This window comes from Mobula birostris, chromosome 14 (assembly GCF_030028105.1).
Source record: "Mobula birostris isolate sMobBir1 chromosome 14, sMobBir1.hap1, whole genome shotgun sequence".
In the NCBI taxonomy this organism is placed as follows: Eukaryota; Metazoa; Chordata; class Chondrichthyes; order Myliobatiformes; family Myliobatidae; genus Mobula; species Mobula birostris.
Genome location: NC_092383.1, coordinates 91194292 through 91218409, shown reverse-complemented (window position 1 = coordinate 91218409; position 24118 = coordinate 91194292). Strand labels below are relative to the sequence as shown.

Genomic DNA, 24118 nt, shown 5'->3' with positions numbered 1-24118 from the left:
TGAACTTAAGCTCTGAATGTTATTTGCTTACTTTTATCCTTTGCACATTTTTCTTTTCTGCACGTTGGGTGTTTGATGGTTGTTGTTTTTTAAAATGGGTTCTATTGGATTTCTTTGTTTTGCGGCTGCCTATAAGGAGACGAATCTCAAAGTTGTATATAGTCATGGCGCAAGCAAAGACACGGCACGCAAGGGAATTCCTAGAAGCGTGGTTTTCCGTAAACAAACGTGTGTGGACCTTGATCCTATTTATGAGCCAATGCAGGCAAAATTCCAGACCACAAGGCACAAAGTTCACCACACAGTCAATCAGCGACTAGATTTCCTCCCTACATCACAACGGAGTGACGACCAATCAGCTGAATAATAAGTATATAAAGGCCAAGCAGCTGCAGGATTTGCAGCATACTGATGTCTGCTCATATGGTACTGAAATGCTTGCAAGTAAATTGCCAAGACCAGAGAACAATTCAACCCAACCATAGTATAAATACTTCGATATTAAATGTATTTTGTACTTTGATCTGAAAGAAAGTCAATATTTCATATCTACAACCCTTCATCAGAACCAAAATCAGCTAATAATGAGGTGTAATCTATCTATGTATATCAACAACACACAAAGTGGTTCTTAAAAAAGTTTAATTTATTTGGAACTGCAATAACTTGCAGCAAACAGCAAATGAGAAACAAAAGGCAATCTTTGACAGATATTTCAATTTTTACTGCACTGGAAATCAGGTGGGCTTTCACGCTTCAAAATGATCTTCACACAAAGATCATGCAAATCCACAAGTTGTTCTGCAAAGTATTTCAAGCAGTTTCTGAACTAACAAGAAAATGCTTTGCATCATCGGGAAGGTGTTGAAATTTTTTGTATATTTGTTATCCAGGTACTACATTCCTTAACCAAACTGAAGCTGCCTTAAGATACATTTCAGGGCCTCTTTTGGGTCTACATTCCCTTTTTCACAATATATGTATGAGGGAGGCATCTTTCAGTTAAAATATTTGTGCCATCTCGTTGCACAGTATTCTACCGAAATGATCTTTGCGTTTCCTTGGACTTCACTTCTTCCTCCGGACTTTGGGCTTTTTCACCGGTCTTAGATACGGATTGTCAATCATTGGCTCTTCACTGTTTTTATTGTTTGATAAACCCGAATTCTGCTGCAACATGGAGTTTTCCTTCTCAGCAGAAATTTCATCCTAGGAAGAAAAACATGCTTTTTACAAGGTGCATGACAACAAAGGACTGTTTTCACTATCAAAGCATTTACAACACAGTCAGGCATCGTGAGAAGCATTTCCCTGTCGCTGCGCCTTCAGGGCAAACACAAGAAAAAAAGCAGTAGGCAACTTAGTCCCTCAACCCTGCTCTCCCAGACAACATGATGGTGGGTGATCTACTGCAGATAGAAATCACCAAAGGCATCAAACACAAGAGATTACGAGAAATTAGCTGTATTTATCATATGTTTCTGGTTACTCCTCCTTTTATTGCTATTTTGTGCAATTTCGATCAGGGCGGACTGGCTCTGCGGCCTTCAGTCAACGAATGACAACACTGAACTGAACTGAACATTTCTAGACTTTTTCAATGTCACTATGGTTTGATGTTTTATATTGTGTTTTTTGCTCTTTTTTGCCATTTATGTGATTTTTTGCACATTGAGTGTTTGATATTCTCTTTGAATGGGTTCCATGGTGTTTCTTTGTTTCGAGGCTGTCTATGGGAAGACGAATCTCGGGGTTGTATACTGCATACATACTTTGATAATAAATGTACTTTGGATCTTTACATTGAAACATGCTATGAAATGGGTTGGTTGCTTTAATGACCAACACAGTCCGAGGATCTGCTGGGGGCAGAATGTTGAGGATTTGTATCCTACCTCATTAGGAGGTTAATTTAAACATTCATCAGTCTTGTCATTTGCAAAGGTTTGGAAAACAAAATGTTGGAAAGACATTAAATTGGATACATACAGCATTCATGTTGAGAGCAACATTCTCAGTGTCAGTCTGATCATCCTGTTCTGAGGAATCAGTTTCCTCCATCTGCTGAAGTTCAAGTTCGGAAGGTAGCAAGGCATTTAAATAAGGAATACTGGTGGTCCGGGCAGCAATCACTTCAAAAGAGCAAATTTAAAAATAGTCAGAGAAACCAAACAGAGCCTTATAATAAGCAATTCACTTTTACTGACTAATTACTGCTCAACAATTCAGGAACTGCTTCTTCCCCTCTGCCATCTGATTTCTGAATGGACATTGAACCCATGAACACGACCTTACTAGGTTTTTTATTTCTATTTTTGGAACAGGATCAGGGTTAATATCATCAGCATATTTCATGAAATTTGTTGACTTTGTGACAGCAGTACAATGCAATCGATACACAATAATATATAAAAATAAATGAATTACAGTAAGTATATGTATAATAGTAAAATTAAGAAGTGCAATAACAGAACTAATTTTTAAAAAGTGAGGTAGCTGTTCTTGAATCACTGAGTGTGTGCCTTCAGGCTTCTGTACCTCCTTCCTGGTGGCAACAATGAGAAGAGGACACATCCTAGGTGGTTAATGATGGACGACGCCCTTCTGAGACACCACACCTTGAAGATACTATGATGGAGCTGACTAATTTTACAAATTTCTGTCGATCTGTGCAGTAGTTGCCCCATACCTAATGGTTTGCATCACTTACTTAACTATTTTATATATATAGTATATGTATTTACCGTAATTCACAGGGTTTTTTCTATATTATGTATTGCATTGTACTGTTGGCGCAAAGACAACAAATTTCACGACAAATGCCAGTGATATTAAACCTGATTCTCGTTCTAATAACGGACATAATGTATCCAAATCAATAACACTGACAGGACATAAACTTTCATAATTGATAACCTCTGTGTGAGTCCGGTGGGGGAAGTCAAAATCCAGTGTCTGCAAGCCTGAGTCTCAGTCCGCTGGAGAACGGAGGTTGTAAAAGATGGCCTGTCCTGGCCTTAAGGACTGTGTATTTGCTTGGATGGAAGGAAGGTCAGGGTTTGTCTTCCTGTTGTTGTTGTTGTTTGTATTGTTCTACTGAGCACGGTGGGCAAGCTGTGCTGGCGGCAGAATGAATGGCAACACTTGCAGGATGCTCCCAGCACATCCTTGGGTTTGTTGGTTGTTAACACAAACGACCAATTTCACTGTATGTTTTGATGTACATGTGATAAATAAACTTGAATCTTGGATCTTGACAAGTTACAAATCAGGCTTCAAATATGCATTTGAAAAGTTTGTGAATGGAAGTAAAAAAGTACTGAACAGAGCAGTGCCATAACATCAAAGACTCCTACCTCTGGAACTATTTTTATGGTTGCAATGACATCATTAACTCTGCCATAGACTGTCCCAACCCTGATTGCAAAAGGAGGAGGGTTGGGCATGGAGCTAACAGCCCCATTCCATAAAAACCCAAATCCAGAGGAACGCCAGCAAAGCTCCAAAGACCTCATCCCTGGGAGAGGAAGGATCTTACAAAAAGGGCTACACCTGGGGACAACTTGAAAGACTGGCCACACAGATGACTCCAGTGAGCTGCTGCCAGCAGCTTAAGGGTAATGGTAATGGGTAATTACCCAGTATGAGTAAGAGGAAATTGACATCATACTTCTCAAGAGTCAAATAGCATGGAAACAAGCTCTTTGGCCCAACTTCATACTTGCAGCAGTCTTCTACAAATGAGTGGCCAGTTAAGAGTATCATCACATTAGACTGGCAAGGAAAGCCCCAACAAACCAACCTCATGAAAGCAGTTAATGTCACCAAGGTCACTTTATTTCCAGATTTTGAACTTATTATTAAACTGCCAAAATGGGCTTCAACATGAGGTTAAAATCTCAAATTCTGAGGGAACAAAACTTCCGTATTACAATTTTGCAAAATTGGCCTGCTACAGAAACTCCAGTTCAGAGGAATGCAAGAGACTATGGAGAGTGATGGACTCAGCCACTTCCATCACAGGTACCATCGATGACACTTACACAAAGCAATGCCTCAGGAGTCCCAGCATGCGTCCTATGCCCCCTTCTCCATTTTGCCATCGGGCAGGAGGTACAGTGGTCTGAAGACCCACACCACAACATTCAACAGCTTCTTCCCCAATGCCAGTTCTTGAATTGTCTCTTAATTTTCCACTAGTCTCACTATGGTTAATTGGCACATGAAGGTTATGTATGATTTATGACAAGTCCATTAACATATTTATCCTTATCTTTTACTGCTGCTACACAGAGCTAATTTTCCTAGGCATAGACACTTAGTGGCCACTTTACTAGATACCTTGTGTACCTAATAAAGTAGTCACTAAGTGCAAGTGTGTGCTCTTCTGCTACTGTGATCCATCCGCTTCAAGGTTTGACGTTTTGTGCAATCAGAGATACTCTTCTGCACACCACATAGTTATCTGAGTTACTGTCGATTCCTGTCAGCTTGAACCAGTCTGGCCATTCTCCTCTGATCTCCCTCATTAACAAGGCGTCTTCCCCACAGAACTGCCGCTCACAGGTTTTATTTCCTTCCACCGTTCTCTGTAAACTCTAGAGACTGTTGTGCATGAAAAATCCCAGGAGATCAGCGGTTTCAGGGATACTCTGTTATGCCTGGCACTAACAATCTTTCAAAGTTCAAAGTCGTTGTAGAATACACCTTCTGGTGCTACTTGGACCATGTCTTCAGTGATGAACCCAGGGTCACAGGGTGTTTCAGGTCTTTAATCATCAGACACCCTCGCCCAGTGATCAGCCCCCGACTTGTGTCCAAGTGGCGCACTAATCCACGGATCCCCCCTCCGGATCCACAGCCACCGCGAGGCCTTTTCAGCAGCCTCCAGAATGTTCTTGGTGGCTCTTCTGCACTGCAGTCCTTTAACTCCAAGGAGTTTTAGAGTCCGCTGTAGCGAATGGCCAGCAAAGCCCCGGCGCCCAACTTCGACTGGCTCACAGCAAGCTCTCCAGCCATTGCTCCAGCATTCTGCAACAAGATCTGTGTATTTAGCCCTCTTGCACTCGTCGGCACTTCAATCCAGTCTTCCCAGGGGACAGTAAGTTCCAGCAGAGCCACTTGCTTTGTAGACTCCGATATTATCACCAAGACTCCTGCACCACCCACCCGATGGTGGCAGAAGGAGAGAGACAAGACAAACCCAGACAGACCGGGCAGGCTCAAGTGGGGGAGATCTCACAGAGAAGTGAGTTGAACACCAGTTCATCGTCCACCCCCGATCACAATACCTTTTTAATCTGGCTCAGCACTTAAATTGGCTAAACATCAGTCCCTTTTTTAATCTGGCCCAATCCACCCGAGGAATGGTCACCATGGCCATACCTGCACTGTTAAGTGTTCAGTTTGCCGACTCTTTCAGGTCATATTGTTCAGACGATTCAAAAGCACAACTTCCAAAGGAAAGTTACAGGCTGCAGACTGTAGCAAACATAGTGCAGAAAAATCCATCTTGAGAATTCCACAAAGTCGCTTAGATTACATTTCTGATGTTTGGGTTGAACAACAAATGAGCCTCTTGACCATGTATGTCTTCATTCTTTTTATGCATTGAGATGATGCCACATGATTGGCTGTTTGATATTTGCATTAACGAGCAAGTGTACAGGTGAATCGAATAAAACAGCCACTGATTGTATAAAAGGATTCAAATACTATAACAGTAATAACTCAAGTGTCAGACAGCCAGGAAAGAAATGAGACTGAATCCCAAGATATTGTATTCAAAGAGCTTCAACACACAAGTTTTTATATATATATTAAATCAGCTGTGTAAAAACATCACAAAGTATAAAATGGGCCACAGTTACAGCTCCAGTATTGTGACTGAGTAAACACCATCTCCAACTTATACGCCTGAGAAAGCAAACCTCTTTGAACTCTCCTCTGCTAAACTTTTCCACAAACATAAATAGAATATACTTACAAGGGAACGTTGACACATCGTCTTTAAATAAACTCTCGGTTTCTCCTGTTTTGGCCATAAACCTGGTAAGAGCTCGCTCTACATCTCTTCTCTGGGATGCAGCTTTCTCCCGCAACACTTGGTAATCAGATACCGGTTCTCTGATTGTCTACAAGAGGAAATGCACAAGATGTTTCAAAGTATAGATTCATGATTGTACAATGCTATTTCCAGTATACAAGTGTAAAGGAGAATGAAGTAATTGTTACTCCAGATCCAATACAGCATATGAAAAACACAATTAAGATACACACAATATAAATACATAAGATAGCTCATATACACAGATTGATTATATGTACATAAAGAGACGCCATGTACATAACTGTACATAAGATGACTCAGGTGTCTGTACATATTTTGTTCTGCTGAGTCAAAGGCAGCTTGTATCTTCACCAAAACTCCTCTGAGATTTTGAAAAGAAAAAATTGGAACAATCCAATAAAAATTGGAACAACTAAAAGTTTTGCAGTTGCTGGAAATTGAAATATTACAGAAAATGTTGGAAATATTCAGCAAGTCAGACTGTAACTATGGAGAGTGAAACAGAATTAAGATTTTGGCTCAGTAACCTTTCATCTGAACATTTTATGCTAAAGGACCTTTCAATAATACATTTTAGTTGTATTTATCTACCTGGGATTTTTTAAAAATATTAATTCCTTACCTTGCACTTGCCAATCTTTAAAAAATAGTATCTCTTCAAAACAAAACCATTTTAAAGTTTGACAAAATCAGAAGTAGGTTTTTCTATTGGGATCAACCCACAAGTGCATAAATCTTGATTTCCAAGATGAATGGAGGAAAGGATTAATAATTTAAGTGGTAATAATTAAGCACTAACAATAATTAAGTGGTCTCCATGTTTCTGTTACAAAGTCATTAACCTGAAACATCTGCTCAACTTCTGCCATCAAGGAAAAGGTAACACTGCTGATGAACTGTTTACTCGCTTGCATGGGTGCTGCCTGACCTGCTGAGCTCCTCCAGCATTTTGTGTGCTGCAATGATAACTCTCCATTATTTTTGCAGAAATGGTACCTCGGAATATGGAAGCTTTAGAGAGGGTGCAGAGGGAATTTACCAGAATGCTGCCTGGATAGAAAGCATGTCTTATGAGGAGAATTTGAGTGAGCCAGGACATTTCTCCTTGGAATGAACGAAGGAGGATGACAGGTGTCTTGATAGAGATGTACAAGATGATAAAAGGCATAGATTGAGTGGACAGCCAGAGACCAAGGCAGAAATGGCTAATACAAGAGGACATAATTATAAGGTGGAAAGTAAAGGAGGGACGTCAGAGATTTTTTTTTAAGTAACAGAGTGGAGGGTGCCTCAATACTTTTTATTTCTATTTTTGCACTATAAATTGTGTACATCATACTGACGTACTGGGCTGAATCCACTACCTTTTATAGGATCTTCCACTGAAAGGCATTGGTGTTCCCATACTAGGCCTTAGTGCAGTCAGTCAACACATTTTCCTCCACACATAGAAAGAAGTTGCTAAGGTTTCTGATGACATGCCAAATCTTCACGGACTCCTGAGGAAGTAGAGGTGCTGTCGTGCTTTCTTCACAATTATATTTATATAATGGGTCCAGGAGAGGTCCTCTGGGATAGTGACACCCAGGATTTTAAAGTCACTGATGCTCTCCAACGCTAATCCTCCGATGATTACTGGTTCATGGACCTCTGGTTTCCCTCTCCTGAAGTCAATAATCAGTTCCTTGTCTTATTGACATTAAGTTGTTGTTATTACACCACTGAGCCAAACTTTTAATCACCCTCCTTTTGCTATGCTAGAACGATTTTTGGGTTTAGCACATTTACATTTAGCAAATGACTTTGGCTACCAGTTTTCACATCTGAATATGTATTGTGGATTTAATTTGGAGTGCAGCTGTGAATAATGGGTTCTTGAAAGCCATGAATCCCAGACCAGACAATGCTGATTAAAATTCATTTGGATGTCTGTGGTGTGGGTGCTAATCGGGAGGGTGAAGTTTGTGCGTGGTTTCAAAGAAAGCATTGTTGATACATTGTAAATATGGAATTGTCTTTTGATGCTTAGCATATAAAATATCGAGTCCCACATTGAGCCAGTCAGACCGTTTGACCAAAAGTGTCTCAGTATGATGCCTGCTCTACCTTGTTTAGTCAAATAAAGAAGCTGCTTCTTTTCTAACAGTACTTTTTTCCAGTGACTTCATTCACGCAACAACATGCTGATTCATCACCGCCTTCGATACAGCCCACAAAATGGTGTCATCAGCAAACTTGTAAATGGTGTTGGAGCTGTACTTAGCCACACAGTCACAGGTGTAAAACGAGTAGAGCAAGGTGCTAAGTGAGACTTCACGCAGGGGTTGCTGGTTTTTATGCCATGAACCTCTACCATTATCCAAGATTGGGAACCCCTAGACCACAGACCCCACCCACTCCAGACATTCTCTCTTCTCAACCCTGTCAGGCAGAAGATACAAAAGCCTGAAAGCACATACCACCAGGCTTCTATCCTGCCGAATAAGACCATTGAATGGTTCCCTAGCATGATAGGATAGACGCTTGACTTCACAATCTAATTGTCGTGACGTTGCATTTTACGGTCTACTTTATTTCTCTGTAACCAACATTTATTCTCCATTCTGTTCTTTTCTCTTGTATGACCTTCTATGCAGGGTGGTGGGATGGAGATACATCTCTTCCAAAGGTGGTGCAAGGAGTTCCTTCCCTTCACTAGCCTGCAGGTCACCCTTGGGCAAGGTGTAGCACCTGCTTAGCTCTCCCCACCCCCCACCCCTCTATCAGGGTCACGTAAGGCAATGGCAAATTACTTCTATAGAAACATTTAGCAAGAACGATCATAGTCATGGAAAGACCGTGATCACCCACGTCATTACACACAGCACATAACAATGATGGTGACCTACAATCCAATGTTGCAACTGTATAGAAGGTATACAAGAAAAGATTTTCACTATGCTTTAGTATATGTGACAATAATAAATTAATATATCAATTTTAATTAGACACATAAACCTGATCAACATGTTTGATGTCAACACACTGGCACCTAAGCAATGTTCACATTTCACATAGCAGATCACCTCTTTGAAATGGAAATCAAAAGAATTCAGAAACACGAGATTCTGCAGCTGCTGGAAATCTTGAGCAACACACATAAAATACTGGAGAGACTCAGCAGGCCATCAGCACCTATGTAGGGGAATAAACACTAAGTTTTTCGGCCTCAGACCTTTCAAAGGGACTAACTGCCCATCGACCCATCTATTTAATCCTAACCTAACCACAGGACAGTTCACAATGACCAATTAACCAGTAAAGTGGGAGCAAACCAGAGCACCCAGAGGAAACCCACACGTTCAAAGGAAAGACATACAAACTTCTTACAGAACACATGGAATTTAATTTCAAACTCCGAAGCGCTGAGCTCCAATAGCATTGTGCTAACCGCTACACTACCGTGGCTATCCAATGCTGCTCGACTCGCTGAGTTCCTCCAGCATTTTATGTGAGTTGCAAAACAATCCAGCAATCAGAGTTCGGCATCACTTAGTACATTCTAATTACACTTCTGAAATTAGATACAATACTAAAGAGGAGATTTGACACTTACAGGAGTCTTTATGTATGTGTGAGGATCAGGGAATTCTGGAAAGTGTCCTGGGATGTATGAAGGATGTATCCTCTTTTGTCCTGTGGAAAGTGCCCTGGGAGTTGCTGGAGTGTTTGTCACAGGAGCTGAAGAGAGACAAAACATAAAACTTGTCATTTGAAATTAGCTGGTACCCCAGCAGAGTCAGGGGGAGACACAAGAGAATGAGGATGAAGGGACACACAAGGGTTCATTCAGCAGGTCAAGGTCACCTATGAAGGGAAATGAACTGTCAGTGTTTCAGATTGAGACACTTCATCTCATCTAAAACAGAAACAGTAACTCCATTGCAACTGAACGTATCGCCCTGCTTCGGCTCTGAAGTCCAAATACAGGTTTTTTTTTAATATTTAGAGATACAGCACAGTAACAGGCCCTCCCGGCCTAATGAGCCCACACCACCCAATTACACCATGCGATCAACTGCTCTACTACCCCGTAGGTCTTTCAAACGTGGGGGAAACCAGAGCACCTGGAGGAAACCCACACAGTCATGGGGAGAACATAACAATTCTTTACAGTGACAGGAACTGAACCCAGGCCACGGTTACCACAAACACAAGAAAATCTGCAACACTCACAAAATGCTGGAGGAACTCAGCAGGCCAGGCAGCATCTATGGAAAAGAGTGAACAGTCAACGTTTCAGGCCTGATGAAGGGTCTCGGCCCGAAAGGTCGACTGTTTACTCTTTTCCATGGATGTGTTCGGCCCGCTGAGTTCCAGCAATTTGTGTGCTGCTAGGTCGCTGGAGCCCTCATAGCATTACGCTAACTGCCACACGAGCATGCCGCCCACAACATGATAGTTATCCTATATGGTTTCCATAGAGGAATTGATGGATCAGGAAGCATTATTTATATCATGTGGGCCACAGTGGTTATAGCTCGATCATGGTCAGGAGCAGCTGTTTAAATCTGCACAGCCTCTGCTATTAGATGACTTTCTATAACACGAGGTGTCTTAGGAACGGAACAATCATATTACAGAAGTACCTGTATTTAGGAGTAACGGTACACATCCAAACAAAAAGCCACTGAGATTGCTTGCAGAATTAGACTACAAGACATAGAACAGAATTAGTCCATTCGGCCCATCAAGTGTGCACTGCCATTCGATCATGGCTGATTTATTTACTTCCCGTCTCAACTTCATTCTCCTGTCTTCTCCCCAAAGCCCTGACGAATTAAGTACCTATCAACCCCACAATTGATGCAATTGTTGATAGCATTGTATAAAGGCAGTCCATTATCTACACTAGGTGCCTGTACTGATTTTTTCCACTTACAGTCAATCATAAAAATGCACCAGCAACTGTAGTAATTCCTCCATCGATAACAATTAGGAACTAAAACAGTTTTATAGTACTGTGACAGTATAGGTGGTGTCCTGTTTGCTCTGTGTTTCACTTAGATACACAACTTGTTAATTAACTAGTAGTTTGCCTTTTTTAAAAATATCTTTTTAACTATTTCCATGAAACTTCGGCTAATTGGGAGTGTTTAATTGGACTGATCCTGATGTGTCCCAGTTAACCCGGATCCGCTGCGCATACTATATACTCACCACTCTCTGGATGAAAAAGTTGCCCCTCAGGATCCTATTCAACCCCTTCCCTCTATCGATCCAGTAACTTTAAGGCCATAGTTCACAGAGACTTCAAATCCCCAAAATTCACTCCAAAACGGAGGGCTTGAGTTATGAGAAGCGACTGGATAAGATGGGCAAACAAGAGAAAATCTGCAGATGTTGGAAATCCGAGCAATACACACAAAATGTTGGAGGAACTCAGCAGGCCAGGCAGCATCTATGGGAAAAAAGTACAGTCGATGTTTCGGGCCGAAATGGCGACTGTACTTTTTACCACAGATGCTGCCTGGCTTGCTGAGTTCCTCCAGCATTTTGTGGATAAGACGGGACTGTTTCCTCTGGAGTGAAGAGGACTGAAATATGTGAACTCATGAGAGACAGAGAGATAAAGTGGACAGTCACAGCTTTTTTCCGGACAGGGTAGGGTATTCTAAAACTAGAGGGTATAGGTTTGAAGTAAGAGGTGAACAATTTAAAGGGAACTTGAGGAGCAAGATTCCCACAAAAAGGGCGCTGGATATGTGGATTGAGCTGCCAGAAGTTGTTGATCCAGGTATAATTATAACATTTAAAATACATTTAGACTGAAATATAGATTTAGAAAGGATTAGAGGAACATGTACTAGATGCTGACAAACGAGACTAGCTCAGGTAGACAACTTGGTCAGCATAAATGATTTTGACTGAAGGCCCCCCTCTTCCATGCTGCATAGCTCTAAGATTTTGTTTTTTCTCTCTCTCACACTCTCACGCAAAGATTCAGCAGTTCAGGCACCACCTATGGAGAGGAATAAATAATCAACATCTCGGCCCAAAATATCAACTCTTTATTCCCCTCCACAGATGCTGCCTGATCTGCTGAGTTCTTCCAGCATTTTGTGTGTGTTGCTCTGGATTTCCATCTGAGCATCTGCAGAACCTCTTGTGTTTATGACTTCTCACTTTACTTCTTCCAGACAGCATTTCCCTTTTCTGTGTGCATCACCAAAATGCAGACAGCATTCCATAATTAACATTTAGTGCAGATGTACTTACGAGCAGTAATAACCATCCTCTGCGAGCGTTTGGCATAAGCTTGAATATTATCCACGTTAAAACCTAGAGAACAGAATTATTGTAATCAAGCAACTATTTTCCTGATTGCTTCCACTCAAACTAACGGTTAATTCAAATCAGCAGCTAGAATATTGGTTGCAAATCTGGTTTCATTAAGACTTCTTAAAAAAATTAGTAGCAAGCTCTAGTCTAAAAACAGGTAATTTTAAGCATTAGACCCTAAGATAGAGGAGCAGAATTAGGCCATTTGGCCCATCGAGTATGCTACGTTATTTCATCCATTTCCCACTCAGTCCCATTGTCCTGACTTTTCCCCAAAACCCTTCATGCCCTGACTACTCAAGAATTTATTAAAGTCTGCCTTAAGTATACCCAATGACTTGTCCCCCACACATTCACCACTCTGTAGCTAAAGCTTCACAATATTGGAGAGGTAATTCTTCACTTGGTTCCTTGCGGTTGTTATAGCTGGAGGTGATAGTGAGGATAAGCTCCCACTACCTATTCAATGCTCCCAGTGGTGTGCATCTCAAATAGCCTCAGGCCACCAAGTCCAGCTTTCCTGGCTTTCACATGTGGCTTAGCTACTAAGCCCAGCAGAACCATTTCTACTGACAGGAGAAGGGGCACAGGCGGGTTATGGCTCCTTAAAACCAGTCGCTTCGGGCAGATGGGGCTCATCAGCTCATCAAGGAGAAGGGAAACTCTGATCTCAAACCTCTGCTGCCTTGCGGCTGTACAGTACCTACACACTGGGGAAGGCTTTGGGAGTAAACCCTGAGGGAAAAATCCAGATCTGGAGTCCCTAAGGCAGTTCTACGTTGAGTTTAACAGTGATTGGCAACTCCTGCGATGCCACTACTGCCAAACTGCATCAGTCTCAGCCGTTGCTTTGGATTCATCAGCTGCATGGAGAAGGGGAGCCTTCTACATGGGCAACAGCTTGCTCTCGATATCATACTGTCCTGGCTTGTGTATCACACAGACAGCTGGGATGCAACATCTACGGTTAACCCCAACCAAATGAGGGCCTCACTCAGCTCTTCAGATTACGATTACGTCAGTGCAAGGAGCAGCAGAGTGGTGAAAGCAGCCCAGTCCATCACACAAACGAACTTCGCGTCCACTCTCCTCACTGTCTTGGACTCTTTCCATCCCATCATTCTCTCTACTCTCCTTTCCTATTGGGCAGAAGATACAAAGATCTCTCCTCTCCTTTGGGCAGAAGATACATTCACTTGTCAGAAACTTCATCTCACGTTCTTGATATGTACTGCTTATTTATTATTATTTTTCACATTGTGCTCTTTATCTCAACATTGATTGTTGTCTGCCCTGTTGGGCGTGCTATTTCATTCATTCTATTATGCTTCTCGTATTTACCGTGAATGCCCGCGAGAAAAAGAATCGCAGGGTTGCATATTATGAGATATATGTACTTGGATAATAAATTTACTTTGAACAAAGATCCCTTCTCCCCTCATTTATTGGGCAGAAGATTCAAGATTGTTTGATGTCATTTCCTGACATGTAAAGGAGAACTAAACAATTGTTACTCTGATCTAATGCAGCATAAAGAAGAAACACAGTAAAATAAAGAACACTACAACAAATAAAACACAATGAATATTAATACATAAGATAGCTTATATACATAGATTGACTATATGTCCATAAAGTGATGCTTGGCACAGGAGTATCTGGACAAAAGCCTGACTGCAAGTATCCCCAGACTCAAGAACAGATTCCATCTCTGTAATCAGACTCTTAAAAAGATCTCTCGTGCGCTAAAAGATGAACTCTTGACCTCCCAGTATGGACATGGTTTAACAATTCAACTTCACAGGTGTCTTGATAGGACAAAAACTAATCTTTCGCTCGATTCTGAGCATTAACATTACCTTTTAGATTATAATTAGCTTCCATTCCGTTAATAATCTATGAAGGCCAGTCCCAGCATGTTTCAAGATCCACTTAAAAGGCACTGTAATACTTTGGAGACAAGAGATTATAGAAGTCTAAACCAAGCTACAAGTGGAACACAGGTCAGGCAGAGAGTGGGAAATGGAAAGTGGACAAAGCGTCCACAGCCTCATTGCTCAAGTGGAGAATGAAATATTTTCATTTATTATATTTTCTACTGAGTGTTCATACTTTTTTTTAAGCTCCTGTGTGGGACATGGTTAACACTAGCTTGTAGGCAGTTACTGCCAATCCCAGTTGCCCTTGGGAAAGTAATGGTGAGGTGCCTTCTTGATCTTTTAATCGAACTTTGCTCTGACAAATTTATTTGAATTTTAACCCACACTACTGTGGGGATCCTGACGGACACAATATGGTGCAAAAACAAACTGCTGGAGGAACTCAACGGGTCAGGCAGCATCTGTGGAAGGAAACGACAGTCAATGTTTCAGTTCATGACCCTATACCTGAACTTTATCTCCACAGATGCTGCCTGAATTTGTGATTCCTTCAGATTCCAGAATCTGCAGCCTCTCATGCACCAAACACAATATAGTGCTGGATGAAATCTCCCTCCCCCTCTCTCTTTCTCAGAAGCTTCAAATCTCAACATCAACTGGAGCGAGACCAAATATCATAGCAATGACAATACAATGATGCCAGGGGCAACAGTTCCTCCTCACCTATTCTATTTTTAAATGAAGTAGTAACAGCTGTGGTACATTAGGTCTAATATTGAAAGAGGCTGATTCCACCTTACTAACAAACAGAGCATTACTTTGTTTCCTCATTGCAAACCAAAATCAGCCACAGATGGTGACTGTCACCTTCAGGTCCAGCCGCTGCAACTCTGCCTCCGGATAGTTTCAGCAGGCACTAAATTTAACGACGCGGCTCAAAACCAAATGACTACCTACCCATTTCTGCCAGAGTAACCACCACATCTGACAAAGTTGGTTGGGTTCTTGCCGAATGTTCACAGTAGACTTTAGCACTTCGACCGATTTCAGAAAGATCTGCGTGGAGAAAACAGACTCTGTTGAAAGGATCACACTGTTATACATTTCTCCAGTTCTCTATAAAGTAATATTTATAACATATAGAACACCCAGCACAGTACAGACCCTCTGGCCCACAATGTTGTTCAGCCTTTTAACCTACTTCAAAATTAATCTAACCTTTCCCTTTCACATAGCCCTCTTTTTTTTTCTTTCATCCATGCGCATAAGAGTCTCTTCATTGTCCCTACTATATCTGCCTCTATAACCACCCCTGGCAGCACATTCCACATATCCACCATTCTCTCAAAACCTTCCTCTGACATCTTCTCTATAGCTTTCTCCAATTACCTTGAAATCATGCCCCCTCATATTAGCCATTTCGCCCTGGGAAAAAGTCTGGCAGGCCAGTCAAGTCATGGCTATTATTATCTTATACTTCTCTATTAACTCTCCTCTCATTCTCCTTCACTCCAAAAAGAAAAGCCCTCCAGCTTGTTCAACCTATCCTTATAAGGCATACTCTCTAATCCAGGCAACATCCTGGTAAGTCTCCTCTGCAGCTTCTCCAAAGCTTCCACATCCTTCCTATACTGAGGCAACCAGAACCGAATAAAATATTCCAAGTGTGGCCTAACCAGGATTTTATCAAGCTGCAACATTACCTCACGGCTCTTGAACTCAATCCCCTGACTAATAAATGACAAAGCACTATACACCTCCTTAACCACCCCATCAACCTGCGCGGCAACTTTGAGGAATCTATGGACATGGACCACAATAATCGCACTGTCCCTCCACACTGCTAAGAATCCTACCATTAGCCTTGTCTTCTGCCTTCAAGTTTGACCTTCCAAAGTATATCATTTCATACTTTTTCAGATTTTTGTTAGTAAAAATGTACAGAAATAATTACATAATATGAACTTTAACTATAGTTAACTTTCCAATTATTGCTCAGATATGTTAAAAAAATTCCCTTCCCATTTCCTTTCTTTCAGGAAAAATAATGTTATTTATGTTATAATTATTTGCCATGTTTCCAAATGACTACCTTGGTATATTTAGTGTAGTCTTCTCTCAGATTCAGATTCACTCATTTATCACGTGGCCTATCTCTGTTCCTATAGTCTATCGTCTTTCCCAAAAGTCCCCATCTTCCTTAATTGTCTTGCATGGAAACATACAGCGAAATGTGTCGTTTGCGTTAATGATCAGCACAAGCCAAGGATGTGCTTGGAGGGGGGAGACAGCCTGCAAACGTCACCACACACTTTGGCATCAACATAGCATGCCCACAATGCTTGGCAGAACACAAACAACAAAATGAACCCTTTTCCCACCCATTTACTCACACACATCAACAGGCCTCTCACTCCAATGGAGCACTTCAACTCAGGTAGCAATTTAGCACCCTGCGCTGACAAACAACCCTCAGAACAAGTCTGAGAACTGAGACAACCTAGAAAGAATGAACGACCGCTGTCTATTCAAAATAAGGTGACCGATATTAAATGAAGCCAAATATTTCTTACAACTCTGTAGCATTTCAGTCAACGTTTCAACAGCAGCCTTTTCAGCCGCTTCAAAGCCAGCTTCTGTTAGCAGTGAACTGACCACCACCTGCAGTGTCCGTCTTCGGGCCAGGTAATAGTTATCCGAGGCAGATGTCGACACTTTGGAACTCGATGACTTCTGAAAATTAACACACAGAGAAACACTTCGTTGTCATCGTGTTCTCCTGAAAATTAGACACAACTTACATTTAATTGATGTTTTTCTTGTGAACGCTGCTGATTTGACGCTCTGTGCCTGTGATGCTGCTGCCAGTAAGTTTTTCACTGCACCTGCGCAGACACGCTTACTTATTTAGAGTCGCAGCGTGGAAAAGGTCCTTCCAGCCCTTCGAGACACAACATCAAGTGACTCCCGACAACACCCAATTTAATCTTAACCTAATCACAGGACAATATACAATGACCAATTAACCAAAGATCAAAGACTGTGGGGTGGAAACAGGAGCACATGGTGAAACCCCACGTACTCCACGGGGAGGACGAACAGACTCCTTGCAGAGGATGCCTGGATTGAACTCCAAACTCCAATTGCAACAACATAACACGACTGGGGCACACGTACTTGTGCATCTGATAATAAACTCGAGTTTGACTTCAATCATCATCATTGCGTGCCATGTCGTTATGACGTGGGCAATCATGGACTTATCCATGACCTTGATTGTGACCATGGTTATCCATTATCAATACTCTTCAGAGATTGTCTGCCTGGCATCAGTGGTCACATAACCAGGACTTGTGATGTGCACCAGCGGCTCATACGACCATCCACCACCTGCTCCCACGGCTTCACATGACACTGATCGGGGGGCTAAGCAGGCGGGACACCTTGCCCAAGGATCAACTGCAGGCTAGCAGATGGAAGGAGTGCCTTACACCTCCTTTGGTAGAGACATATCTCCACCCCACCACCCATTTGCATCAATAGGGAGGGAAATTACTACTTAAGGTGAGAAAGCTCTTGAACAATCTAACGAGAAAAGTTATTTCTTTCCCCAAATGGGCTGTGAGTAAAGACAAATTAAAGACACCAGAGTAATTTAGGCCCACTGACCGCAAGACTAGAAATGGATTTGACCAACTTTGGAAATCTGAGCTGCCTTCATTTAGATCGAGCTCTGATGCAGGGTTTTGACCTGAAATGTCGTCTAATTCCTTTCCTCCCACAGATACTGTTCAGCCTACCGTGTTCCTCCAGCAGATTACCACCATCAAAGACACCAGTGCCTCAAGAAGGTGGCCTCCATCATGAAGAACCCCACCACCCGGGACATGCCCCTTTCTCATTACTACCATCATGGAGAGGATACAGGAGCCTACAGCCCCACACACAATGTTTTAGGAACAGTTTCCTCCCTTCTGCCATCAGTTTTCCAAATAGACCATGAACCCTACCCCACTATTTTGACCTCTTTTTGCACCACTTTAGTTTAATTTTATAATATATTTCTTATCGTAATTTATATTTTTCTTATGTATTACAATTTATTGCTGCCACATAACAAATTTCACGACATTCACCAGTGATAATAAACCTGATTCATGATCTCTACCTTATTAATTTGCTTTCTTTTTTCATGACTTTTTTTATTATTTCTTATCATAACTTAAGTGATTTTTTTCTTAATGTATTGCACTGTGCTGCTGCCCAACATTCCCTCTGCTTTTTCATAGCTGCAGGGGCCAACCATTGCTCTGAGTAGGAAATTTTTAAACGGCCTGAAAACTGCATGGGCACTTTAAATGTTCTTTTGTAATACGCATTTGAATGTTTAGAATGAAAACTGAAAAAAATCAAGTACTTTCGATGTTATTATTTGATGGGTATAATAAAATACATATCACAAAGAAAATCTTTCATGCTTCGTAAACTTTTTCCCGCCTGTCTTATATAAAAGAAAACTCCAACTGCGTGGCAACAAAGGCTAGGTGCGCAGGAGCATTTCAGTTACTGCACGGCCGCACACCCATGCATCTTACAGAGAACATTTCTACTGCCATAAATATTGCTACGGTGCCTAAGATTTTTGCACAGTACTGTAACTTCAGTTTACTGCTTGCAATTTACAATTTATATTAAGAACTGAAGATGAGTTCTTGTTTCAATTAATATTTGGTATATTCACATACATCAAAAATATTCCTGAACAAGCTTAAAAGGCATCAAGCTCATCAGAGAGCGAACCTCATTGATATTTACATTACTGTGCAAAAGTCTTAGGCACATATATATAGCTATGGTGGCTAAGACTTTTGCACAGTACTGCATATTGGTGATAATAAACCTGCTTCAGAGATTGCTTGTTGGTGGTGACGCAGTTCCAGTCACTGCCACCACATGGGGTACAATCAAGAAGAAGCCTTTACAAAATATTTATTGTTCATTTGTTTGTTTGGAAATAAAGTGTTGAAGAGGCCCCTCTGGGCCACCAAGCCGCACTGCCCTGCAACCTACAGATTTAACCTTAGCTCAATCATGGGACGATTTACAAAGACCAAATAACCTACCAAACCAGTACGTGTTTGGGCTGTGGGAGGAAACACACACACACACACACACGCCCCCATCAATAACAGACAAAAGATCAATACATTCAGCATTCAACCCGCCATCGTTGCAACAGTTACGTTACCTGTGTAACATTCTCCACAGAGACTCTGCAAGTTGCGTCAGTGGGTGTGTACGTATCAGAGACAGTAGCTGTAGTCATTTTGGCAACTGGATGGGTATCTGAAATAAAAAGTACTAACAGTTAATAACTTTAGATTTGAAAGTATCAGATTCAGATTTATTTATCACCTATACATCGAAACATAGAGTGAAACGCATCGTTTGCATGAAGCACTAACACAACCTAAGGGTGAGCAGGGGGCAGCCCACAGGGGTCACCACACATCCTGGCACAGACGTAACATGCCCACATTGTTCAGCGGAATAACACAAACGACAAACATCAGCAACAAAACAACAGGAAAACAAGCCCCCATCCCAGTCACACACAAAAGCTGGCCTCTAACTCCTGGACAGGTCAGCTCCGGGCTTGCAGCCCCTGGCCCGGAGTCAGAGGCATTGGGCCTCTGTCCTCTGGACAAGCCCAATCAGGGCTTCACCTTGCAGGCTTCTGCCTCCGGACTCACTGATTTCAGTCTTCATCCTTCCGGCTCGGACAAAGCGACCCAAACAGGAGCTTGAAGAGAAGATGGCGGTATGACGCAGCTCGCAGCGGCCACTCCAGTGATGAATATCTGTTATTTGTCAAGTAGGATGCTGTGCACAATCCTGATTTGATGGAGACAGACGTGAGAAGCACGGAGGAACATCTGGAGAAGCTTCTGAAATGTCTGTTTCGCTGCCGCTGCTACTGTGTGATCGAGAATCTCCGGAAGGGAAGGTCCCGAATCCTCGGCTTTGCCTGTTGCCGGGGCCGGGGTCAAAGCGCTCGGCAGAGATGGTGCTCAGTGTCGGAGGGCTGGTCGGAGGCTCTAAGTTTTCGGACGGACTCAGAGTCGGCTGTGGTCAGGTGTTTCCAGGGTGCTGCATCGGCAAGTTTGCGGCGCTGGACGTTCATGGCAGGGAGAGTTTTCTTCCTTCTACTGTCTGCGTGAGATGATGGGGCTATCGGGACTTTCTTGAGACTTTTTTTACCGTGCCCATGGTCTGCTCTTATCAAATTACTGTATTGCTTTGCACTGTTGTAACTATATGTTATAACTATGTGGTTTTTGTCAGTTTTAGTCTTGGTCTGTCTTGTGTTTCTGTGATATCATACTGGAGGAATATTGTATCATTTCTTAATGCATGCATTACTGAATGACAATAAACGAGGAGTGAGTGTTCTCATAATCTAATCTAATAGTTGAGAGTCTTGGTCATGAGCTGCATCCTTCAAATCGACCATTTTCTGAAGTGGGAGAGTTGACCACGCCACCCCCCCCCCCCCCCACAGGTCACCAGCATTGGCAATCAGGCAAATCTCGAAGCAGAGGCCTGAAGGTCAAACCCGAGTCCCTGGGATTGATGGCCAGAGGTCGCTGAAGTCCGAAGTTGGGAGTCCCGGTGTCTGCAAGCCTGAGTGTATGAGGCCCAGGACTGGGGACCCAGAGACGGCCTATCCTGTGACTGGGGGCCTGTCTCTGTTGGTGGGTGGGTGGGAAAGGCCAGTGTCACTGGTTAATCTGTTACGTCCCTTACAATATTTAATATTAATGCACTTTAGCTTATTATTTATGTGTGATTCATCTATAGATTTCATCCTTACTTTCATAAATTATGTGCTACTAATGTGCTTTACAGTCTGGTCCGAAGAAATGTCTCATTTCTGTATACATTATATACACGTATGTAGTTAAAACTTCACTTGATGTGACATTTGACTTGAATGCATAGCAGCACTTGCGGGTTGTTAACGTGAAAGATGCATTTCACTGTATGTTTCAGTATACATGTAATAAATGATCCCGACTCTGAGAGAAGGCTGTGCTGCATTGGAAGACCCATTTTGACAGTTACAAAGATCACATGTTACAATCTCAAAGGGTAGGGATGGGGACACAGTGGTCAATTTAGATATTCACCCTTGATATAAGAAAAAAGTACAACTCTGTGCAAAACTCTAAGGCACATATGCATGGCCAGGGTGCCTAAGACTTTTCCACAGTACCATATCTGTCAATATGGAGCAGAGAGCAAGTTTGTAAATCTGGCGGGAGCAAAGGACGTTGGGAATGGTGAGGGTCGAGCGTTGTGGGATGGTTTTGGGACAGGTGGCAGAGAAGGAGTGCCAGGGGCAGGAGGTGGCATGGGTGCAGACACACACAGCCCTGTGACTCCAGGCAAGATCATTTGATTCCAAACAATTGGTCTATTGATCATTACAAAATGTCTCTCTGGTGCTTCCCACTCCCTCCCCTCTCCCCACCCATGATTCCTCTCTCCCTGTCCCCTTCCCACTCTCAGTCCACAATAGAGACCCATATCAGAATCAGGTTTATCATCATCACATATGTCATGAAATTTCTTTTCTCTTGTGGCAGCAGTACAGTGCAATACATGAAATTACTACAGTACTGGGCAAAAGTCTTAGGCATCCTAGATACTTTTTGCATAGTACTGTAGTTTGGATTATAGGGAGCCTAGGGTTATGGGGATTTGATTGCAGTTAGCTTAATAGTTTACAGTGCCAGCGACTGGGTTCAAATCAACCGCTGTCCATACGTTCTCCCCGTGATCTTGTGTGTTTGCTCTGGGGGCCCCGGTTTCCTCCCACAGTCCAAAGACGTACAGGTTAGGTTTAGGGAGTTTGGGCACGCTGTGCTGGCATCAAAGGCATGGCGGCATGGAAGCCATGGAGAGCATTCTAACCGGCTCCATCACCCTCTGGTACGGAGAGGGGAGCACAAAAAGCACGCGATCGAAATAAACCCCAGAGTTGTAAACTCGATCAGCTCCTTCACGGGCACTAGCATCCAGGACGTCTTCAAGGAATGATGCCTCAAAAAGGCGGCATCCATCATTAGAGACCCCCATCACCCAGGGCATACCCTTCCTCATTGCTACCATCAGGGAGGAGGTACAGGAACCTGAAGGCACACACTGAACGATTCAGGAACAGCCTCTTCCTCTCTGCCATCCGATTTCCGAATGGACATTGACCACTACCTCACTACTCCTTGCACTACTTATTTAAGTTAACTTTTTTTATATTGACATACTTACTGTAATGTACAGGTTTTATTCTGTATTGCAATGTGCTGCTGCCACTTAACAACAGACTTCACGGCACATGCCGGTGATACTAAACATGACTGACACTTGCGAGCCTGTCCCCAGCACATCCTCGGACTGTGTTGGTCATTGAGGCAAACAACGCATTTCACCGCTTGTTTTGATGTACACCTGACAAGCAAAGCTAATCTTCAAAGCCTTCCATACTCACTCAGCAGTTCCAACAGCACCTCACAAATCCACAAAATCTCAGCCCTAGAGGGTGAGGGCAGTAGGAGCAGGGGTATACGAATGCCTGCAGGTTCCCCTCCAAGTCACACACATTGCCCCGAGTTAGAAATACATCACCGCTGGGTCTAATTCTCTTCCCAATACAGTAGCACTGTGGAGAACACCTTCACCAGGTTTTCAGTGTCCCCCTCCCCCACCTTCTCATGGGATAGATAATAAACAGCGGCCTTGCCTGTAAAACCCACAACTTGTGATACCAATAAACAAAATGCTAAGCAGGTTGCATGGGCGATCCCTCGTGGATATCAGATGGGGAGCGGGCAACATCTGGACAACCGCCTCAGTGCTGCAATGTGCGCCGTCCTCTCCACCACCTCCCTCCTTGTTGCGCTAGAGCCCGCGGGTTTGCCGTGGCCTCCACAGTTGGGCTTGCCTTCTGCTCCTACCCCGACGCCAGGCGGCCTGGGAAGGCCCGTCCGAGGTGAGGAAGGGCGCCACAGAAATGCAGGACCCTTCTCCCTTCCCGCTCCCCCAGCACCGAATGCTCCAGGCCGGGCCCGCGGCAAACCGCCCACCCCCTCCTCCTCCTCCTTTCCCCCACACTCACCCTCGCCCGATCCCAGAGCCTCCGGTGCTCCGGAGGGAAGAAACAATTGTGGGGCAACATCAACCAACGCGGCGCCCCGCTCACCAACCACTTTCGGTCCGTCCGTCGCCCCGCACAGACCGTCACTTCCGGCCAGTCCGCCACCTCGCCCGCTGTTGCCCCCTACCTCAACTGATTGGAACTACAGCCAAACTCCTGGACACACCTTCAGAGGGGACTGAACGAACAGTTCTAGTAACTCAGTCGTCAAGGTCAAGGCGAATTTATTATCAAAATACGCATGTATCACGATATACTACCTTGAGCTTCATTTTCTTGCAGGCATTTAGAAGAAAATAAAGAAATGCAATAGAATTTATGAAAAAAACTATACACTAAGACTGACAAACAACCAATGTACAAAAAAACTAATTCTACAAATACAACAAAACAAAATAATATCGAGATCACGAATTGTAGATTTCTTGAAATGGAGTCTGGTTTGTGGAATCAGTCCAGGTGATTGAAGTTATGAATGAATGAAAACATAGATATTCTTTAAAACAAACCGAAAGGGTGTAGGCTGAAGCTGCAGTTTATTACGCCTACCCCTCTTACTTACACAACAACATATTTGGTGTCAATCATCGCATCAAAAACAAAAAAATTCATAATCTTTTAACACAAAAT

The 24118-nt window shown here is 42.8% G+C and overlaps 1 protein-coding gene across 1 annotated transcript; it reads right to left on the bottom strand.

Annotated features, from left to right (window-relative positions):
- Positions 1–632: 632 nt before the first annotated feature.
- On the bottom strand, positions 633–23583 carry taf8 (TAF8 RNA polymerase II, TATA box binding protein (TBP)-associated factor). Its single transcript, XM_072278926.1, has 9 exons — positions 23450–23583; positions 19520–19617; positions 16845–17004; positions 15229–15327; positions 12329–12391; positions 9666–9790; positions 5987–6134; positions 1990–2132; positions 633–1209 (listed from the first exon to the last, which is right to left on the bottom strand). The coding sequence occupies exons 2-9, from the start codon at positions 19595–19597 to the stop codon at positions 1069–1071; spliced, it is 957 nt and encodes a 318-aa protein (XP_072135027.1). The 5' UTR covers positions 19598–19617; positions 23450–23583; the 3' UTR covers positions 633–1068.
- Positions 23584–24118: the final 535 nt, after the last annotated feature.

Excerpts from the sequence above, each read along its gene's own strand:
- taf8 (XM_072278926.1), bottom strand. The coding sequence starts at position 19,597 with ATGACTACAGCTACTGTCTCTGATACGTACACACCCACTGACGCAACT. Across the intron at positions 17,005-19,519 it reads CTGTGGAGAATGTTACACAG|AAGTCATCGAGTTCCAAAGT; the intron begins GTAACGTAACTG and ends GTTAATTTTCAG. Across the intron at positions 1,210-1,989 it reads TTGCTCTCAACATGAATGCT|GATGAAATTTCTGCTGAGAA; the intron begins GTATGTATCCAA and ends TTTTCTTCCTAG.